The following is a 20,028-nucleotide window of genomic DNA, read 5'->3' as shown; positions in this document are numbered from 1 at the left end:
GTAAGAAGAATGTTTTGCTTTGCTTTGGTGAAATTAATAAAGATCCATCCAGAGAAGCTGTGGATGCCCAGCCCCTGGGGAGGCTCAAGGCCAGGTTGGATGGGTCCTGAGTTGCTTGGGGACACCCAGCCCACAGCAGGGGGTTGGAGCTTGATGATCTGTAAGGGCCTTTCCAACCTAAGCCATTCCACCATTCTCTGATTCTTTAAGATAGATAGCACAGGTGGAGTTCAGTGGGCGTTCAAGGGCTTTCTGCCCTTTTTTATTCCTTCACAGAGCTGCACAAAAGCAAAGCTTCCCTATGAGCCACAGAGGCCATTTTGTCTAATGAAAACTGAGAAAAACATCTCTTTTTTTACCCAGATTCATCTACTTTTTTGCAGTGGTTTGAAGCCCATCGCAGCAGAAGCGGGAGAGCTTGATAGCAGAGACTTGCTTTGCCTGGTAGAGCTGCTGGGTTTCCTTTCCTGGTGGTGCACAGGAATGCACATCCTTCTGTGCTTTGTCTTCTCATCCCCCTGTCTAAATAAAACTGATATTGTTCTTCTCCTTCCCCACTATTTTTTATAGCTAATGAAAAAGCCCACGAAATACAAAACTGCCCCTCGTGCTATTGTTGCTTTCATATAGTGCCTTTTCCTCACATGGATGCCAGAATACACTCTTAAAATCAAACTATATGAAACAATAATTTCTACCAAAATGGAAAAACATGGCAGCAGGTAACAGTGCACTTTAGCTCCTGACAACACTGTGGGAAATTAAGGCAGCTTTAAGGAGCAGGAATAATCCCAAGGCCTCAAAGAGGTTAAATGCAACAGCTCATGCAACAAAAAGCATAACAATTCACAGCCCTTTATATACAGAATTTACACAAAAGCTCTCCATTTAGCTGCCTGCTGTGTGCCAGCACATACCTTCTATCCCCAGCTCTGGAGCTTTAAATCAAGTTTCCTGTATTATGGATTCTCTTTCTTTCCATGAGATTTTTATGAAGAACAAATTACGTTGTGTTTATCTTAAAGCAAAATACCCATTTTCCCCATGCTCTCTGTTAAGCACAAAGCAGCAATAGGGCATACAAGTTACTCTGTGCCTCTTGTTTTCCTGAAAAGGACATTTTTTCATTGGCAATCCATAAAAGAATTGCTTCATAGGCACAAGTGGGCATAAGTCACTTCTTTCTGCAATCAGCTATCATTGAAATATGACAGTATTGAAATTCAATACACTTTTCATTTATATATATATATTTTCATTCCTTTAAAGAAAAACGTACATATGGGCTAGGTCTAAGGGCAGACTTTAAGGGCTCGTTATTTAAAAAGCTGTTAACAAAAATGTTTGTAGAAAGTTTTAAGAGCACCCGTGCTTATTGTTGTTACAGGTTTCATCTTATGAAGGGAGGTTTGTGTGTGTGGGAGGTTAGTTTTGACCCAAGCCACATATTGATCAACTGAATGGTCGTATTATCTGCCTGTACTGAAACTGAAATTTTGGTATAAATAGCAATTATACATAAGAGCATAGTAAGAGAATGAGTGGACCAGTGGTCCACTGAAATTGTTTACACCTTTACAGTAGACAAAGACATGGAAGAATGACACCGAAGCCCTCCTTGTAAGATGTATTTAATTACTAATGAAAAGTGAAACAGTTCGAATAAGAGACCTACAGATATTCTCCCCTGGCATAATCGATAGCCTAGTTCTGAGGGCACTTGTCTGTGACAGAAGAGATTGATTCAGCTCCTATACACTAAAGCACAACATCTTTCCTGTCAGGAGTGATTAAAAAACATCAGGCCGTTGGTTAGAGCTTTGGGGTTCTCTGTGTTTTGACTCAGTGGAAAAGTAAATTCTTAAATTGCTTTCAATTGTTAAAGCAATCAGATAGAAGAAAAACTTCCTGCGTGGATCAACAGCAGTTACCCAACCTGAGGTTGCTTATCTTTGGGAAGTCCCACAGTTCGTAAGCTGCTATGCAGATGATCACAGTGCAGATTTGGGCCGTACCAGCTGTGAGCTGGGAAGGATATTCAGGAGCAAAAATCCAGTTTAATGGCTGGATTTGTGAGGGGTATTTATGGCGTCCTTCATCATTTTCCTTGCAGCATTTCTACAGCACTAATTTTGGCAATATTCACATGAAACACTGACAACAGCGGTGCCCACAGTGATGTCCTCTCTGCTTACATATACCTGTAACCATCTGTCCTACCCTTTCTCAGCATTGCCACATTTTAGTTTCACATTCAGTTTAGCCACATTGCAAGTAACATAAATAAGTATTAGCATATGGTAAGGTTGTGGAAAGCACAGCTTATCCCTATGTGCTGGCCAGCTGTGAGGTTTTAAATCTGAGAACCTCACTGAGGGTCCTTCAAAAACCCTGTGCATCACTGCTGGGGAGAGATTTCTCACTGCCTAAAAGAGGCCAGAGTAAAGTTGTCTGCTTTGAGAGTATTACAACTTAGAAGAAAAACACACTGCCACAAAGACCAGACTTGGGAAGACTGCTTGTTTCCCAGCTTGTCTTTGTACTCATTAGGATTTCATTTTTTTCAACCAGCAAAGCCAACTCACTGGATCTTCTTTTTAAGCAGGTCTTGGACTGTGTAAGTCCTTCTGTGTCCTGTCCTTGGAGCTGCAAAGGGCTGAGTGGGGCCAATGCACCAGGTCCCCTCCTGTCCCAGCAGCGCTTAATGAGAGTGCTCGACATTCCTGGGAGGCAACCTGCAGGCTCGGCCCTAAGACAGAAGATGAAGTTGTTTTGAAACAGCAGATGAATAATATTGTCAGGAGTCGATTAATGAAAGAAAGCGTCTACACAGCCATGCAAGGAGTGCAGGTAATAGCAAACAGAACAAGAAATGTTCATGGGTAAGAAGCATTACGAAGCAGCAGGAATAACTGTGGGTGATTTTCCTGACTAGAATATCAGTTATTGGGAAAACACGAAAAAGTAAGAAGCAGGGAAGGAAAGATGCTGGGTAGTTAGATTTATGATTTATATCAAAGCTATTTGTATTGCAAGGAAGCAATCATGTCAAGAGGAGAAAATAGTTGTAAAATTCCTCTGGGAGATGTATAGCTTGTGCTGGGCTCACAGACTGTAGCTGGAACTCAACTATCCTGAACAACATTTGTATGGGCTCAGTGCCCTCACTCAAGCACAGGCAAGAAACAGGGAACCCACCCCTTAAACCCCTTAAACAGCCATAATCTTTGATCTCTTTGTAACCATATCACAAGGCTATGCCAGACCTTCAGCTCCATGAGGAGTGCTTGTTATAAGTGAGTCGTAATGCTTTATGGGATATATTAACCCAAGAGGCAAGGCTGGCCATATCCCAGCACAGGTCCCACAAATGAAAGATGAACAAATAGACTCCAGACCAGGAACACTACAGGCCACTCCACTTCTCCCAGCACAACTATTCACAGTGGGTTGCTAGGGACTTCCATTACTGGATCAATTGACCTAACCAGTCCAGGAAAAGGACTGAATGTTATGTGAAACTGGAGAGTTTGTATATTAAACAATCATGAGTGAGGCTTCCAAAAATGTTATAGAAGAAAGGAGACCAAATTCTTCAAGGACTGTTACAGTTGTAGGTGGATGGGTCTCACCCGCTTTTGCTTAACTTTAGCTTATGCTACTTTATATACATTCATTAAAAAAGAAATGTATTTTAGCACTCAAAAATGAGTTGCCAGTATATCAGGGTAGGACAGAACCTCTGCTTTATTTTCTTTATGTTTCTTGAAAAAGAGAAACAAGGAATGAATTAGATTTCACCCTGTTTATATCTTTGTTTCCAGCTCTAATCTTAGCATCTGTTAAAAGAACAGAGCAAATGGCTCTGGGAATTGTTATATATTTTCTTCTCTAATCCATTGAGGAAAACACAAAGCTGACAATAAGGTAGCATGAGTGAATCAAAGCACCTATGCTCTGTTGTTGAGGGAGGTTGAGTCACAGCCAACGAATTTTATAGTCATAGTTAATTCTAGAGCAAATAATTGGCAGAAACGGACAAAGGAGTTGACTATTAAAAATAATCTCTGAAAGATGTTTTCAATCTGCCTTTTTCAGTAGCTAGACCGGATCAAAAAATAACATACCTGATTAATACAATGAGTTCTATCCAGTGCTAATTCTAAAGAAAATTTTAATTACGAAGATAGATACAAATAACAAAGCGTTAGCTTAGCTAGTGCATAAACTAATGACTGAGTTTTGTCTCCTTTTTCTCCTCATATCATCAGCCAGAAGATAAAATTCTATGAAAAGTTTGCACGACAGTCAAGCATCATCAAGACATGATTTTAAACTGAGATGAGAAACAAGGAGCTGACATAAGAAAGACTCTTTTTTGGAGAGGAATGCTCTTGTTCAGATCCTAAACTATTATCTACATTTGATATTAAGTTTGTTATTAGAACTACTAATTCAGGAACTTTGATGATCCTCCCTCATCATTTTATAGTCATCTAGATTTTAGCCATAGGCGTTTGCCTTTTGAGAACAGTGAACGGAAGGTCAATACAACTCGAGTAGTTACTTAAAAAATACAGGAAAAGTAAGACTGCCAGTCCAGAACATGAAATAGTGTGCCGCTTCTTATTTGCATAAGGAACGGGGGAATCTGGGGTACCCACCAACTAGTTCATGGAAGCTGCAAGGGCTAGTGAGCTGCTGAGGCATGAGCAAGACTCTGCATGAGGGACCACTTACTGAAACTGTCAACACACAAAGCTGCCAAGGGATAGTTGAGTTGTAAAATGCTCCAGCTACCACAGGAGATGCATTACATTATTTCAGTATGCAGATAAATTGCTAGCCAGCTCTTGGAAGCTGCTTTGTGAACAAAATAGGGGAATAAGATAAACTTGCTCTCAATCGATGAATAATATAAAACCAGCAAAAGGAGCAGAGCATACGACTACAATCCCTCAACTATATTAGGCAATCAATTTTTTGCCTTTCAATATGTAGAATATTCCCTCGCGGCTCTCTGTGGATGCCATGCAGTGTGAATACAGCAATCAAAGTAATAGACGTCGGAATAATCAAAATAATATATGTCAGAAAGAAGCAAGTAAGTACATACATTCATTAAGTAAATCTCCTAAGAGCTTAGCACACAAAGCTCCTTCCAGAATAGCTGTACAAACAATTGCACGCACTAACACATGGTTATAATTGTGTTTCAAAGTCAGATGAAAAATATTCCTCAAACTAATCGTTTATTTGTATTTTTTTTTTAGTTTTGCCATGAATAATCTCCTTTCAGGGCAAAACTCACAGCGTAGCTGCCATCATGAAATTAATAAAAGTCATAACTGAAGGTAAACTACGTGGCTTTGAAGAAAACTTAAAAAGCTTGGAAAAGGCAATGCTGTCAACCCAGCATTAAAGACTGTGTTTTTGTAATGAGCATTGGCAGCATCCAGAACCGAATGTCCACCTGTGTAACAGCAGGATGGATATTCAGGAACACGTGAGACAGAAAGTCAGAACATACATGGGGATGGCCATGAAAACAAGCTTTCAGTCCAAAGTCAGACAAATCAGTAGTTTGGCTGCCTTCAAAGCTTTTCTCGGCAAATTATTTAAAGGGATATGGTACAAATCCAGTTAATAGCCCCAAATGGTCTTTGTCACCATTTCCACAGGCTTTTAGAAGAGACAGTCTAGGTCACAAAAAAAATGGAGGCAAGATATTGTAATGAAAGAGCCATTTCTAAAACTTGCTGATACAGCCTACAGGCTACAGATGTGTTCTTCAACTGTTCCATATAGCATCTTGGGAGGGATTGAACCCTTTCATGACTGAAATCAAATGGGACGCATTTCAAGTTTTGGTCATCTGAAACATGCTAAAGCCTTTAAATATCACCAGCAATGCTTTGTGTCTCCTTGTGTTTATGTGTGCAGCCATTGGAGTTTATAAGGAAGATGAAGAAGGGTTGAGCATTTCTATTACACTCCTATTTCCTTTGTTGGCCTTTGTTTCAGTTAGGAGCTGTGCTGCAGTTAACGGGGCTGGGATGTGACTCCTGAGGCCTTGGTACAGATCTCAGTTCTGCCCAAGGATTTTCTGTGTGACCTTCACATCTCTATCCCATCTGTAAAACAGAATGATGGTGCTTCCTCTCTGCAGCAATTTGTCTTGTCAATTTAGGAACAAACACTGATTTGTCTTGACTACTTGCAGCTCCTATCGATTGCAAAGGAAGTTAGATGTATACAATACCTCTTAGCAGTTGGCGTTTGGAGACAAAATAACTTTGAGGAACTGGGCCATTAAAGTAAACATTTTGTCCATGAATGTCCTACACTGTTGTAAACAGTGTCTAATAAAATGATCCTTGATTTTAGTGCGGGGTAGAGTAATAAACAGCTGTTTAGAAGTTTAAAGAGTGTGTACATTTCACAGGTCAGTGGGAACAAGGAAAGCCTTGAGAAGCAGCCCTATCACACCAAACACAGTTTTTAAGCCTGTATAACTTTGAAATTGAGCATTAGTTTCATCATCACATTGGAGGGCAAATGTATGAGCTAAAAATCATTTATCTATCAAACCTCAAGGCCTTGACATCCAGTGGGGGCATACTGATGCTATGCAGGAGAGACACAAAAATACTTGTGAGGTGAAAGAAAGAGATTCCTTCAACCTCAGCTGGCAACAGCTGCTCCATTCTGCCTTCTTCATAAAAGCACTACCCTAGCTTTGTCATCTTTTGGGTAAAAAAGGAGAGGAAAAAAGGAGAGCAAAAGCTATCAAGAAACAGAAATCACCGTACAACCTTGCTACTAGCTCTGCATTGACTGCACGTAATCAGATAAGACCACATTTCACTCCTGAGTCAAACACCACAAACTGGATTAATTCCAGACCGTGAGGCCAGTGGGGTTGCCTAATGTTGACAAAAGCCTTAATAAAAGAGTAGTAAATATTACCCTGAAAATACATTTTGATTATTAAAAATAATTTCAGAATATGAACACATTGTAACTGCTGTTCCTTACACTTTGGCAGCCCTCACTGCCTGTTAGCTATAAAGCTAGTCTTGGTTTTACTTCTTTAGGAAAGCATTCAGACGGGTATTTTTTGGTTGCACGGTGCTGTAAGTGTCTTTTGCACACAGTGAAGACATAGAGCCAGAATAATCCCAGTGTAATTTCTTAAGTCACTGGAATGTCCCTGACCAAGCTCACTCACAGCCTTGGGTGGCATTTGGGATCACAGAAACACAAAATGGCCTGGGTTGAAAAGGACCACAATGATCATCTGGTTCCAACCCCCTGCTATGTGCAGAGTCACCAACCACCAGACCAGGCTGCCCAGAGCCACATCCAGCCTGGCCTTGAACGCCTCCAGGGATGGGGCATCCACAGCCTCCTTGGGCAACCTGTCACCACCCTCTGGGTGAAAAACTTCCTGAATAACTGGAAACACTCCATCTGAAATACACATGGACGGACATTTTCCCAGCTCAACCCATTTTTGCTTAATTCCCAGCATGAGCAGACTTCTGCTGAAAGCATGGAAAGTTCATAACACTCAGATTTGACAGCAGAAGCTCAAAGATGAGATCATGAGTTGCTTATGGGTAGTGCCCAAAGCAGATTACACAGTCTGATTTTCATTTTGCTCTTTTACGGAAAGCAAGAGCAGCATTTATAACATTATAGGACACACTGATAATTGTATCTGACTTTACCATCTATGCAACACCTGGCAGTGTAAATTTCCAAAAATTCCAGTGGATTTTATGGGCTTTGATGGCAAGTTGGTGCCTCTTTGCACATAACGTACCCAAGTTCAAAACTTTTCCAATTGCACACGATAAAAAGGCTCCAGAAGGGACAGGGAGCAATTCCATCTTGACGGTGATGCTGCAAGCAGCTGTCTATTTTAAGATGGATACTTTTGTCTAAAAATACCTCCATAAAATTGCCATTGTCTTTTTTTTTCTTTTTTCTTTTTTTTTTTTTTCTTTTGATCAACTTATTTACTGAGTTTCATCTTAGAAAAATCTGACAGGCTATGTTGTGTCAACCCTGCCACATCTATGATTCACTCAGTTGCTTTTGTGCCTAATGTTTCACTTAATCTACTACCCAGAGCAGCTATGGACATTATTGGTAACCCTTTCTTGTTCTTCGATCACAAGAAATGATGGAAAAACCCAAATAATGCGAAAATCTGCAATCACTGGGAGCTTCGTTCCCTAAAATAAGACTGCAGAAGATGATAAAGTTCTTTCTTGGTCTTTAAAAGACTTTTTCATCTTCGCCTCCCTCCTAATGAGGCATCTGCAAAAAGCTGTTTGGTCAGACGCTCCTTATTCATAGTTAAATTCTTATGGGATTAGTAGATTTGTTATACTCAGAGTACAAAAGTAAACAGCATATGGCTCTGTTAATATCCTTATAATGTCACCATGCAATCTGTCAGAATGCAAACTTTTCTGAGCAGTTTACTTCGAGTTCACAGGAAGAGAGAAAAAAACCACAGTCTTAAGAATTCTTCTGTATCACCTAAGAGATGTTGAACTATTTTCTGACTCTTGTTCTCTGTTTCCAGCTTATTAAGTACGTTGAAGTATAATACCTCCAGTAACAGAAATACAGTGGGAAACCGGTTACTTTGTTACAAGGAGTTAAAAGGTCATTTCCCCTTGATGAAAAGCTTGTTCTATCAGATAAGGAGCTACTACACTCCATATCACTGGCAACCCTTCAAAAGGATTCAGAAATTAAAGGCATTGTTTGAAGATAAAGGCGAGAAGGTCATTTGCCTTGTGTTTAGTCCTGCAAACCTTGCTGGGTGACCCTTTGATATTCAAATGAAGAGCACTTTAAATTGTTTTATCTTCATACAGCTAATGAGTGCTGGCTGACAAACACCTTTAAAACTGGTCGAAACTCTCCTGGAATTAAAATTGGAAAAAATATGCAACGCTCTTCCATGAAGTACCTCCACAAAATTCGCCCAGGCTATACCCACAATTATGACAGCACCGTGCTTTGGTCGTATGGCTTTTCTTGTTCTTGTTTTTGTTTGTTTGTCTGACTGATTGCTTTAACTCTGTTTAAACTCTGTTTTTACTGGCTGAATAACATCTGACATAATTTTCAATGCGTTCTTGCGGTGGATTAATAAAGCTGAATAAACAAGTTATGTATGCAAAATCTATGTCCTCTTCGAGCCTTGTGCCTTGTACAGTGAAACAAGCCTCGCAATTAATGCACAGAGCAGCAGAAAAACTACTTATGAACTTTATACTGCCAGAGACTATATAGCTGCATATTATTATATGTGTAATTAACTAATCTGGAACATTGCTCTGATATACAGTGTGTGCACTCCTTTCGTCAGAGGAATAGATTCTGATTTTAAAGCTTTTTCTTCTTTTACGATTCATTTATGGGAAAACATTATGATTATTCTTTAAATCTCTTGAAATTTTCTTGTAAGAAGTAACAACTTTCAGAGGCTTGCAATGTCTCTATTAAAAATAAGACACCACACAACCCTCCTCTAAGGGACAATAAACATCTTGTGCCATAAGCATGCCTGGCTGTCACTGTGACCTCCTTCATTACTTTAGAAGCTGTTTATTTTAACCTTACTTCCATTCTATTTTGGTGACTCTAATAATAGCCCTCTATCACTCTAACCCACATTCAGTAGTAAATGTAAACAGGATCATCTCTGTTCTAAAATACACATGAACTCTGTCTCCCAGATGACTATCAAATAATTAAAAAGTTAAAAAAAAATCCTTACCTAATGGAGCTGACTCACTGCTAATGGCCAACAGGGGAATCCAGCAGAAGCAGGCAACAAGTTGGAGATGCTGCTGGGAAGGTAAGGGCTGCTGCATAGTGTCCAAGGCAACTTTTATCCACGCATCTGCAGTTGCTTAGAAGTTAACTTTTGAAGTCCTAAAGTTTGCAGGAAAACACATCAGCCTGCCTGCCTGCCTGTTGCAATTTCTTTCTGTTCTCCCCCCCCCCCCCCCTCGCCTTTCTTTTCAATCCAGTCTGTTGGAGAGGGCTTAATGTGTCATTAATCCCAGAATTTCCAAGAGGGAAGCCCTCCAGCGACACACAAACCACGCTCACCCCCCCACGCACACAGCAGCCGAGCGCATGTGTCCCTGCAGCTGCTTTCCCTGCAGCTGCTCTGATTTACACACCCCATAGCACACCCGCGCACACAAGCACCCGCAGAGGGTGAGAACAGCGCGTACCGCCAGGATGGGTGGTGGGAGGTGAGCCTGAAGACACTGGGGCTGTAAACCAAACCTGCCTGCTCACCATCTTGTCAAGGCTGGCAACAGTGAGTTCAAGTCACTGCACTTACATCAGACATCGTGTTTTATAGGAGAGGAATATAAAAATGCTAAAATACGCATACACAAGTAGTTTGTTTTCAGATTCCACTGCTGCAAACCTGCTACAGAATTGCTCTGTCCTAAAGGTTTGTGTCCTGGGTCAATGCACCTTTGCATGCTATTTTAGAGAATCATCATTTCCTACTGAAATAAATTTTGCCAACACCTGGTCTTCGTGAGGAAAAGATCTGTGTTTCGGAAGGTTGGCAAACAGAAGGTTGGAAAACAGAAGCAAATGACAGAAAGAATTCGGTCATACGTGCTTTTCAATCAAATTTTTCTTAAGTTTTACCTCAGTTTGAAGCGCCTCAGCATGGGTCCCTCTGAGCAGTGTTTATTGCAAGGCAATTGTATACTGTCAACCTAAAAAGGGGTATGAAGTATTTGCTCTTAATATGTGCTATGCTCTGTATTTGTGCCACTTTATTCAGGGGATATTGTATCCCCTCCCACTGCTCACTGTTTTCCATACCTGCCAGTGTTTCTTTTCTCTGACTTGTCAAGTTTGATTATTTTGCTTCTGCTTGTTTAAGCAAGGATATAGTGAATTATCTGATGATACAGTAATAAAGAACTCTGTAAACAATCCACTCACATCACTACGAGGAGCATTGCCTTTAAAAACGTAAATAATACCATTAAAAATGTTCCACAGCACATCCAGGAGCTCTAAATGCTGCTCATTTGTTTTAACTGCATCCTTTGAAGAAACTTACCACTGGATTCTTTGAGACCTATAGGTTATTTGAAAAGAAGAACCTTCTAAAACCTCTCTCTTAATTTTGATTATGGATTTAAATGTCGAAAAACAGCTGCTTAGAACAGGCTTATTGGATGAGCTATGTCATGGGCCTGAGTTATGACTCCACAGCTTCCTAGGAGTCTTTCCATTGATATTACTGACCTTTAGAATATATTCCTTCAAGTTCATTAAGACTTTAAACCCAGTTGTTATAATCTTTCTTTTTTTTCTTCTTCTTCTTTTCCTTTTTCCTAAGAGATCTTCATTCATCTCCTTAACACAAATGGATGAAAATATTTGAAAGGGTGGTGAGGCCCTGACATTGCTGCCCAAAGAGGCTGTGGGTTCCCCATCCCTGAAGGTGCTCAAAGCCAGGTTGGATGGGGCCATGGGCAGCCCGATAAGGTGGGTGGCAACCACCCCACAACATGGAGGTGGACATGGATGATCTTTAAGGTCCCCTCCAACCTAAGGCTTCTGTGATTCTAAAAAAATTTATAACTCTAATGTTTACCTGCAACAAAGTGAGAAAGCTTTCCACAAATACTCCAGCCATTATAGGCCTTTTCTATACAGAAAGAAAAAATAACTAGCCAAAAAAAGAATTGGTGAAAGATATTCAAGATCTACTATACAGGAAAGAAGGGATGCTTAAGTTGGCTTGCTTATTTCCTTACCTGCCATCTCCTCAAGCAGGTTTCAACCAGAGGGAGAATCTGAAGGTAGATACCGCTGGTACAGATGACATGAAATGTTATTGTCCCAGGCAGGAAGTTTTCCAGGGCTGAATTTGTCTCCCTTCAATTTGTGAGGACAAACAATTTCAGGTAAGAAAATAATGTGCAAACATTCTCCACCTCCCAGCTCAAGACAAGGCCTTACCTAAGTCAGAAAAAGAACAAACAGAATCTCCTTCCTCCCCAAGTTATTAATCCAAAAAAATAATGGGAAACTAAAGCCATGGAGAATCTGCAAAGAAATACTGCAAAATGCTCTCTCAGTTATGACACCATTAGCTTCAAATAAGAGGAGAAGTGAAAACTGCCCAGTTAGTTGAGGACACTTGACACAATTAGCTTCATTGTCTATGCAACAAGGCTACACAACTCTGAAGACTACACGAATCCATCTTGTATTGCACTCATTTTGAATAGTAAAGATGAGTATGGGGAGTTAAAACCAGCCAGAAGTCACAGCTGGGAGCTGGCAACAGCAGTTCAGCCTTAGCCAAAAATTGTTCAATGGATACGCATGTTAGGTATTCAGATTCTTCCCTTTACAAGAAAGAGACAGTGTTTGCCTGGAAGATCCCACTTTGCAAGCTGGCATTGTGGGGCTGGGAACTGGTTGCAAGAGCTGGAAGGGCTGAAGCAGCCAGTGGAGATGTGGAAGTTGTGGGAGGACTTTCCTTTTTAAGCACAGGTTAGAAACTGATCTAGAAACGATATTCTGAGTTTATTTCTTTCTCCTTCTTCTGAGGAGTATCTTCACTATGAGGCTGTCTCTTGGGGTTGCTTTCTCGGCAGAGAGGATTCATTATTCATAGCTGGCAAAGATAGTGCGACCCTGCATGTACGTACACTTTGTTACTAGGACAGAGTCCTTCGGAGGAAAAAGACATATCATTTAATAGCATAACATTTTCTGCAAGTCTGAATTTATGCATTTACTTATGCCAGAACCCTCCTCTGTACTTTCCTGTTTGCTGGGCTTATCTGACAGAAAATACCTGCCTCGTTCAGCAACAAAAAATAAGCTCCTTGTGCTCCTAAGGTCCATTCCTTTTCTCTTTATATGGGCTGCCTAAGTCCAAGGACTTGCAACTCTTCTGCAGTTTCAGAAGAGGTGGAAAGCTCAAGATAGCAGATTTTAACCGAGCAAGAGACACAACCACAAGACTTCCACAAAAAGGGCCAAGAAGGTTCTCAATTCTGGAATTCTCCTCTGCTCTCATTTCTGTTACTCATCACTGTATATACTGGACAAATACTAAACAATATTCTTGTATCCAAAGTACAACATTCACTTACCTTGGTAACTCAAACAACTATTCTTTATCTCACCGCTGTTATTTCAAGTAAATGAAACTAAATGGGAAGCACTTTGTCTCGCCTTGTGTCCAGTTTGGGGAAATAAACAATGGTCACACGGTTATTAGTGCTGGGCTGTCCTCTGTTTTGTTGTCTAGCGTACAGGAGACAATTCAATTAACAGAAGTCACTCATTTTCACAAGTCTGATTCTTCAGAAAATAACACGAGAAGCTGTACACATAATTCACAAGACAAAGCTCTTCATTTAGTGAGAACTAACTGCCATTTTTAGAATAATAAATCATTATACAGAAGTACACTCCCCTTCGCACAGCTCCTGGAGAGCAGAGTGATTTGCACATTCAGCGGGTTTATCCTTCAGTTTCTAATTTCCTCTAGTGGATTTCAATACAGTACTCCTCATTAACTGATGGGCCAAACTATGGGCACTCACACACTAAAGAAAAGATAAGATGAAGAAACCCACTCATTATTTCTGCATTTTTAAGGGTAGACAGAGAATAAGTGCTTAAGATCTAAATGAACCTGTTAGAGATATTAAACCAGTTCCTTCAAAATATGTTGCTGCTCGGAATGGGTTGAGATTGGAGGTTTTCTCTTGCTCCTGGTTCTCCATGTGCATTGCCCTGGACATCTGAACTGGGCACAGCACGTCCTTATTAAATTTGCACCATGCACCATCAGCGCCCTTCTCAGATGGATTCTGTCACCAAGCTAAGTGACAGGATCTCAGTAGCCTGCAAGTCAGCATGCACTAGGGCTGTGCCATAAATGAGGTGAGCATTCTTCATGGGAGCTCCTTATTTAACTGGAAAATGCCAAGCTATTGCAGAGATGTCAATATAAATCACATCTGTAATACATCTCTGGTACAGAGCGCCCTAAGATATACCTAACAGAATGGCTGTCATTGTTCAGCAGCTTCACATAGAAAAATCCCTTTTGGTTTGAAGATATTGGCAATTAGTAAAGGCTAATAAAAAGAAGAGACCCATGTTCAAATGGTGTATATTGGAACTGGCTGGGGATTTCTGATCAGAATCTATTTTCAGAAGAAAACATGTAGTTTCCACAAAATCAGTAAAAAGGATTATTATTAATCTTTCTTGTTCTTAGATCTGCTTGGTATATGTTTCATTTTTATTGTGAGCTTCTCTAGTGTCAGAATTGGTCATGGCTCTGTCTTCCATGGGGAACTGCTTCATTTATTGTTCCATTTAAGTGCAATGGGATATTTTGTTGAAAAAAAATAACCCACAAAAAAAAAACATCAACCCAACATATACACACACAAATAATAACAATAGAAATCCCCACATTTTGATTGGTTTTCTTCAAAATTAAGGCAAATAAGCATGGAAGTATCACAGTACTCTTAGGGAGTGGAAATTTTCAAAACACTTTTACATTAGTGCATTAGTCCAATAACACAGGATAGAGCAGAGAAAAGCAATTGGATTTCTACTGATAAATGTCTGCCTGTTCTTCCAAAAGTCTTTTCTTGACAAGATAACAAAAAGTAGGAGTAAGAAAAATGTCTACTCGTAGCACTGACTGTGGACAGATCACACTAATACAAAACCCACTGTTACTCAGAAAAATAGCAGACAGGATTTTCTCAGAGTCAGCTTTCCATTGAGGAAACAGTTTCCTTTGAAACAACATCAGAAAGGCGTTTCCCAGGAGTTTCTTATCAGTGCTAGCAGTGTAAAAGCATGAGGTGGGAAGGGGCTGCTCCTACCTTGAACCATTTTCATTCAGCTTTTTTCTGGAAATTTTCTCTTTGAAGAAGTCAAAATCTTTAAAGGTGAACAGTGAGGTTCCAAACCCCCAAGATCTTCCAGCCAGGAGCAATAACAAGAATCAGAGCAGAACCACCAGGTTCAACAACAAAAGGAGGGAATTTGGCTTGGGCTGAAACAAGCATAAACTGGTATCGAAACTCTGACTGTCCATATATCTGTCATCTCTTCTTTCATCCGCTTATTCCATCCTGGCCTTCATAATGCGATCCTATAAGAGGATGTATATGAGCAGATGTTGCGTTCAAAGAAATCCCAATTACTGCGAGCAGCCTTGGCAAGGCTCTGCTCAAGCAAACCTGGTGGTTGCTTCTATTTCTTCAACACAGATGTTCCCTCTTTGGGACCTTTAGGCTGCTGAACAAGCAAGTGATGCGGGGGTGGGAGGGGTGTCAATAAAAAGCATTGCTGTTGTAATGAAAATACAATATAAATAGTATTAAAATGTAAACTGTGACTAACTAATGGATAAATGACAATGTAGATCAGTCCCCTAATTTGATTAAAGTTTTCTGCATTCATTCAAGAAAAAAAAAAAAAAAGTTACAAATATTATTTCTTTTCAGATATTATAGATTAAAAAAGTTTAAAGTATTAATCAGGATATTCATCAATATCAGATTAACTTGAAGCATTAGGAGGCAAGGATCCCAGCATAAGGACAGTTAGATTTCTCCACAGGATAGTTCCAATAACACATAGTTTAAGTCTCAGTGATATCTCCTAGAAAAAATCCCACTGCACCACTGCAGAAGAAACCAATTCACAACAGCCTCGTTGTCAAATTCCCTCTTTCCTGCCACCTGTCTCTTACACAAATAGGAAATGAGCTTTAACAACTCTGTTGAAGCATTTATAATGGAACAAACTGGAATTATTTCAAGCTCTCAGTAACCTGCATTTTACCCTTCATCCTTATCACAGAGCAGGTTGCATTGGAAAGGACAGAGATTTATTGTGAAATATTTTTCATTTCTTCATAGTTCTGATAGGTGATGATTTTAAATGTTTGTGTTTTTGGTACTTACATGTAGTAAGTGATAAATTACATGTTACAACAACAATTCCATGAAGCTGAATTGCTTTTTATTTTAGTGAATTTATTGCCTTGAAGGGTAACAGATTGATAACACACGAGAATTAAATCCTCTCTTTATCCCCAGAGCAAGTATAATATGGGCATTACAGATATTTCCCAAACCTATAAATCAGTTATGGCACCCAAACTATCATCCACAGGGACCTACTACTCCTTGCTTTTTTTCCTATAACTTCCTCCTCTTCATGAACAAAGGGTAGTAGTAAAGTTTATGAGCTTCTCTTGATGAACTTCTTTTCTGTATTAAACAATAATTATCAGCTTTATGTATTAGGTGTGCAAGGAGTGTTAGATGGTTGTGGTTAGTGTTGCCTTGGAAGGTAGAACAGGAGCTTCTGAAATATAGGTCATAAACAACACACTTTCAGCCATGAACAGGAAAATCTGCACATTTTATGGCAGCATTTTTTTCAAGATCTCATCTCTTTACTGGTAAAATTGTCAGAAAGCTCAAAGTAGTTACCGAGTTCAGCCCACCCTGAAAATAACTGAAACTAGAGAAATGATCGTAGAATCGTAGGCTCATTAAGGTTGGAAAAGACCACTAAGATCATTTAGTCCAGTCATCAAGCCATGACCACCACATCAGGCAGTTTTCCTCCGGTACATTCACTGCACAATAAATTACATAAATAACTTACTGAAATCAGTAATTTGTACACGTAATCTCGTGGAAAAAACAAGTTATTATCAGTGAGCTTAGAAAGACCTCACAGGAGCAAAAGGCCAATTTACAGTCAGCCCAGTCATTTATTTCTATAAGGCTTCCTCTATTCCATTCTCTCAGCTGGGGGTTTTCCAGATTCCAGGTTTTCAACTTTTGAGATACATTAAATATCAGCCCATTATGTAGTGGGAAAAGCAGATGTTGAATAAAATCAGTAGCACTCCAAATGTTATTATTTCAGCTCTTAAAATTAATAGTTGTCTTATAAATTCATCTCTCATGAAGAGATCTCATCTCACTCACCTTCCTGTGAAAATTAATAATGTTTATCATAACATTTTAAAGAAAATGAACATTCTACTGAAGTATGGCTTTTTTTCCCCCCTCTCCACTAAAGGTGAGAATTCACACCAAATATTACACAAATTGGAATTATAACTTCATTTTACAAACCTGTTTTGCTTTTTAGGCAATAGCTAATGGGCTGCTTTTAAATAATTACATTGCTTAAACACGATTAGTGTCTCTCAAACAAGCCTCCACCCGGCTAATTTTGAATGCTTCCTTTCTTTTAGCCCAACTCCTGTTATCCATTTCAAAAAGCACGGGCATTTTTATGACCTCATTTCAGATTAGTTTTTCTTAGCCACTTTTTAAGGGACATTTCACCTTGAGAAAAATAGCCCTTGGCTTCTAACATTCATAATATTCAGATATTGCCTAGACTCAGTTACTACTATTGCTCACTACTGCAGTTTCTTTTCCATCTATTCATTTTTACTGGCAATATGAGATTTGCTGTTAACTACCCAACAATTCCTTGGTTGCTGCTTCTGAGTGTTCATGAAAACAGTGCAAATGTAGTAAGAGAACATATTTCATTTTCCAGCTTTACACTTTATCTCAGCTCAAACTGATGCAACACAGGCACTGAAATTAATAGTTTGCCACAGCAAATATCATATAAACATTATGGTACCTATTTATATAAAAGCAAGGAAAACCTTTTTGCTTATTAGATACTTTAATCACATTTACTCATTTGGACCTCAGAGCATTAATGTCACAGGTTAGGTTTTGCACAGCTGACTACCTATTAATTGAATACTCTAATTCAGCATCTAATTCAGCCTTTTAACGGTTGAAAGCCCATTAAAGCACCTATTTCTCTAATAGCTGTGTGGAAAAGTTAATGTTTGTTGCTGTTTCAACCCAACTGAATCTTCTGCTTGTCTTCCAGCTGAGTGCTCTGTTGTGCAGTTTTTGGTTTGAGTTTGGTGCCACAAAGCACTTTTTAAGAAGTACGTACGTTGGAGATGGAAATAAGGCACACTTGTTCTGTGTATAAAGCATCCACAAGAAAGCGCTCCTCTAACAGTTTCCTCTCAGCACATACTATTCATCTAATATCACTTATTAACCTAAAATAAGAGCCTGCAGTTTCTTCACCAATTAAAAAAGACCAAAATTAGGGCCAAACCCTTTGCCTATTCAGCTCAGCAGATGGGACGATCTAAACAGGGTCTCAGGAACTTGCACAGGAGATAGGAAAGCATTTTCCCCAGCACAGAGAGACTTGTAAAATCCTCTGGTCCGAGATAAAGCAGGTTTACAAGTTACAGAACGGTTATCTTTTTTCAACTATAAAAAAGAACACATCTTCTGCACCTGCCAAGATTGCTTTTGACTTCCATGCTGTGAACCTGTAAACACAGCAGGCGATGGCATCTCACTGAAGAGGATACTTGAGAGGTATCATTGAGAGACACGGGGCTTGCAATTATTGTTACAGTATTTATTTTTTAACATATTTAGTGGGATTGATTAAATATCACCAGCTAAATTATGGCTGAACACCAATGGCTAAGTTATAAAATTGCTTACCTTGATAATACCATCTAAATGTGCTTTGCTCCTTTGAAGGCTTTGTAATGTATTACAACTTGACCATTTCTGTTAATTACTCTAGAATATGTCAGCTCACAATGTTGCCTGGCCTAAAGTCAAAAGTAACAAAGACTTTGTTAAATAATTAGTCTTAGACTATAGAACAAAGTCATCCATCATCAAGTCATGGGTTGTTTTGTTTCCACTAAATTGTTTCAGTGTAATTTCCTTTGGTAATAAATCTTAAATCTATGACATTCAATAACATCACAAAATACTGAATTTACTGTGTGTATTTGAATGTAGGCTAAATGCCTGTATGAAAACCAAGACCTTGCACATCCTTTTGAGATATAATGGATATAAAATATTAAAGATGCAAGCCAACTACTGCTTAGACGAAGAAGAAACTTCTCCATTGAAACCTGTTATTCCCTGGGTGCTCATTAGAGTTTGCCGAACTTTCCTTGGGAGCTCAGCAAGATGAACAATAGTCTGGCTTGTCACATTGCCAATAAGCCTATCACATTCGCAGTGGGTCATGGAACAGAAACAGGTTGTTTCATGGTATGGGAGCCATTGTATTAGCCATTATTTTAGCCACTGGATAAATGCTTTCCCTGTGTAAGGAGACATGCACATGGTGCCAGGGCTGAACAATTGAGGGATAAGACACTTCAGTTAGGAGTATGAGAAAGCTCAACAGCCATTTTGGGAAATCAAGGCCCATTTTATTGCACGGGTTGATGGATACAAGAATCTAACTCCTATTATGCTACTCTTCCCTATTTTTTTAGAAGGTGAACAGATTAGAAAATGATTCAGTTTCATAAACTCACAAAGTCATGATAATCCATGGACTTCTTAAAAAGAAATGGGAATGTCTTGCAGCACATTTTGGTTTTCTTCAAACTCTGGGCTCTAAGAGAGCCACTTTGATCAACTTCACTATTTTTTGTTGAAATTAATGTGAATTTTCCTGATTCTGAGATGAATTATGAAGATAGCTTTTTCATAAGTTTCTCTGAGACAGACTTGCCAAAGAATATGTAGCATGGGAAAAAAAGAAGGATTTTTTCCTGGTATACCAGTATGAATCCACATCCTGTTGCCCTAAGTCATGCTGATAGTGCTACCAGAACATCCAAAAGAGAGGATAGAACTCAAAAGAATCACATAACCTCTAGCTTCATGGAATACACAGACAGCTTTCAGCCTCTTTTGGAGATTCTGATTATTTTGGAAGGTGAAGACAAGATATACATGCTATCTGATCCAACAGCATGCCAAAGGCAGTGAGTGAAAGCATTGGTTGCTCAGAAAGACCTATCAGGAATTTCTGGAATACCTGCAGAGTTTCAGC

The 20,028-nt window shown here is 39.4% G+C and overlaps 1 protein-coding gene across 1 annotated transcript in view; it reads right to left on the bottom strand.

Annotated features, from left to right (window-relative positions):
* Positions 1-9,922, bottom strand: part of LOC140254805 (von Willebrand factor D and EGF domain-containing protein-like) — a 158,901-nt gene extending 148,979 nt beyond the window's left edge. Inside the window, exon 1 of the mRNA XM_072341846.1 lies at positions 9,806-9,922. Within this exon, the coding sequence (XP_072197947.1) occupies positions 9,806-9,902 (97 nt within the window). The 5' untranslated portion in view covers positions 9,903-9,922. The remainder of the gene's footprint in view (positions 1-9,805) is intronic.
* Between the last annotated feature and the right edge of the window lie 10,106 nt (positions 9,923-20,028).

Source organism: Excalfactoria chinensis, chromosome 7 (assembly GCF_039878825.1).
Source record: "Excalfactoria chinensis isolate bCotChi1 chromosome 7, bCotChi1.hap2, whole genome shotgun sequence".
Taxonomy (NCBI): Eukaryota; Metazoa; Chordata; class Aves; order Galliformes; family Phasianidae; genus Excalfactoria; species Excalfactoria chinensis.
Note: the sequence above shows the minus strand (reverse complement) of the source record. Positions and strands in the feature narration are given on the sequence as shown.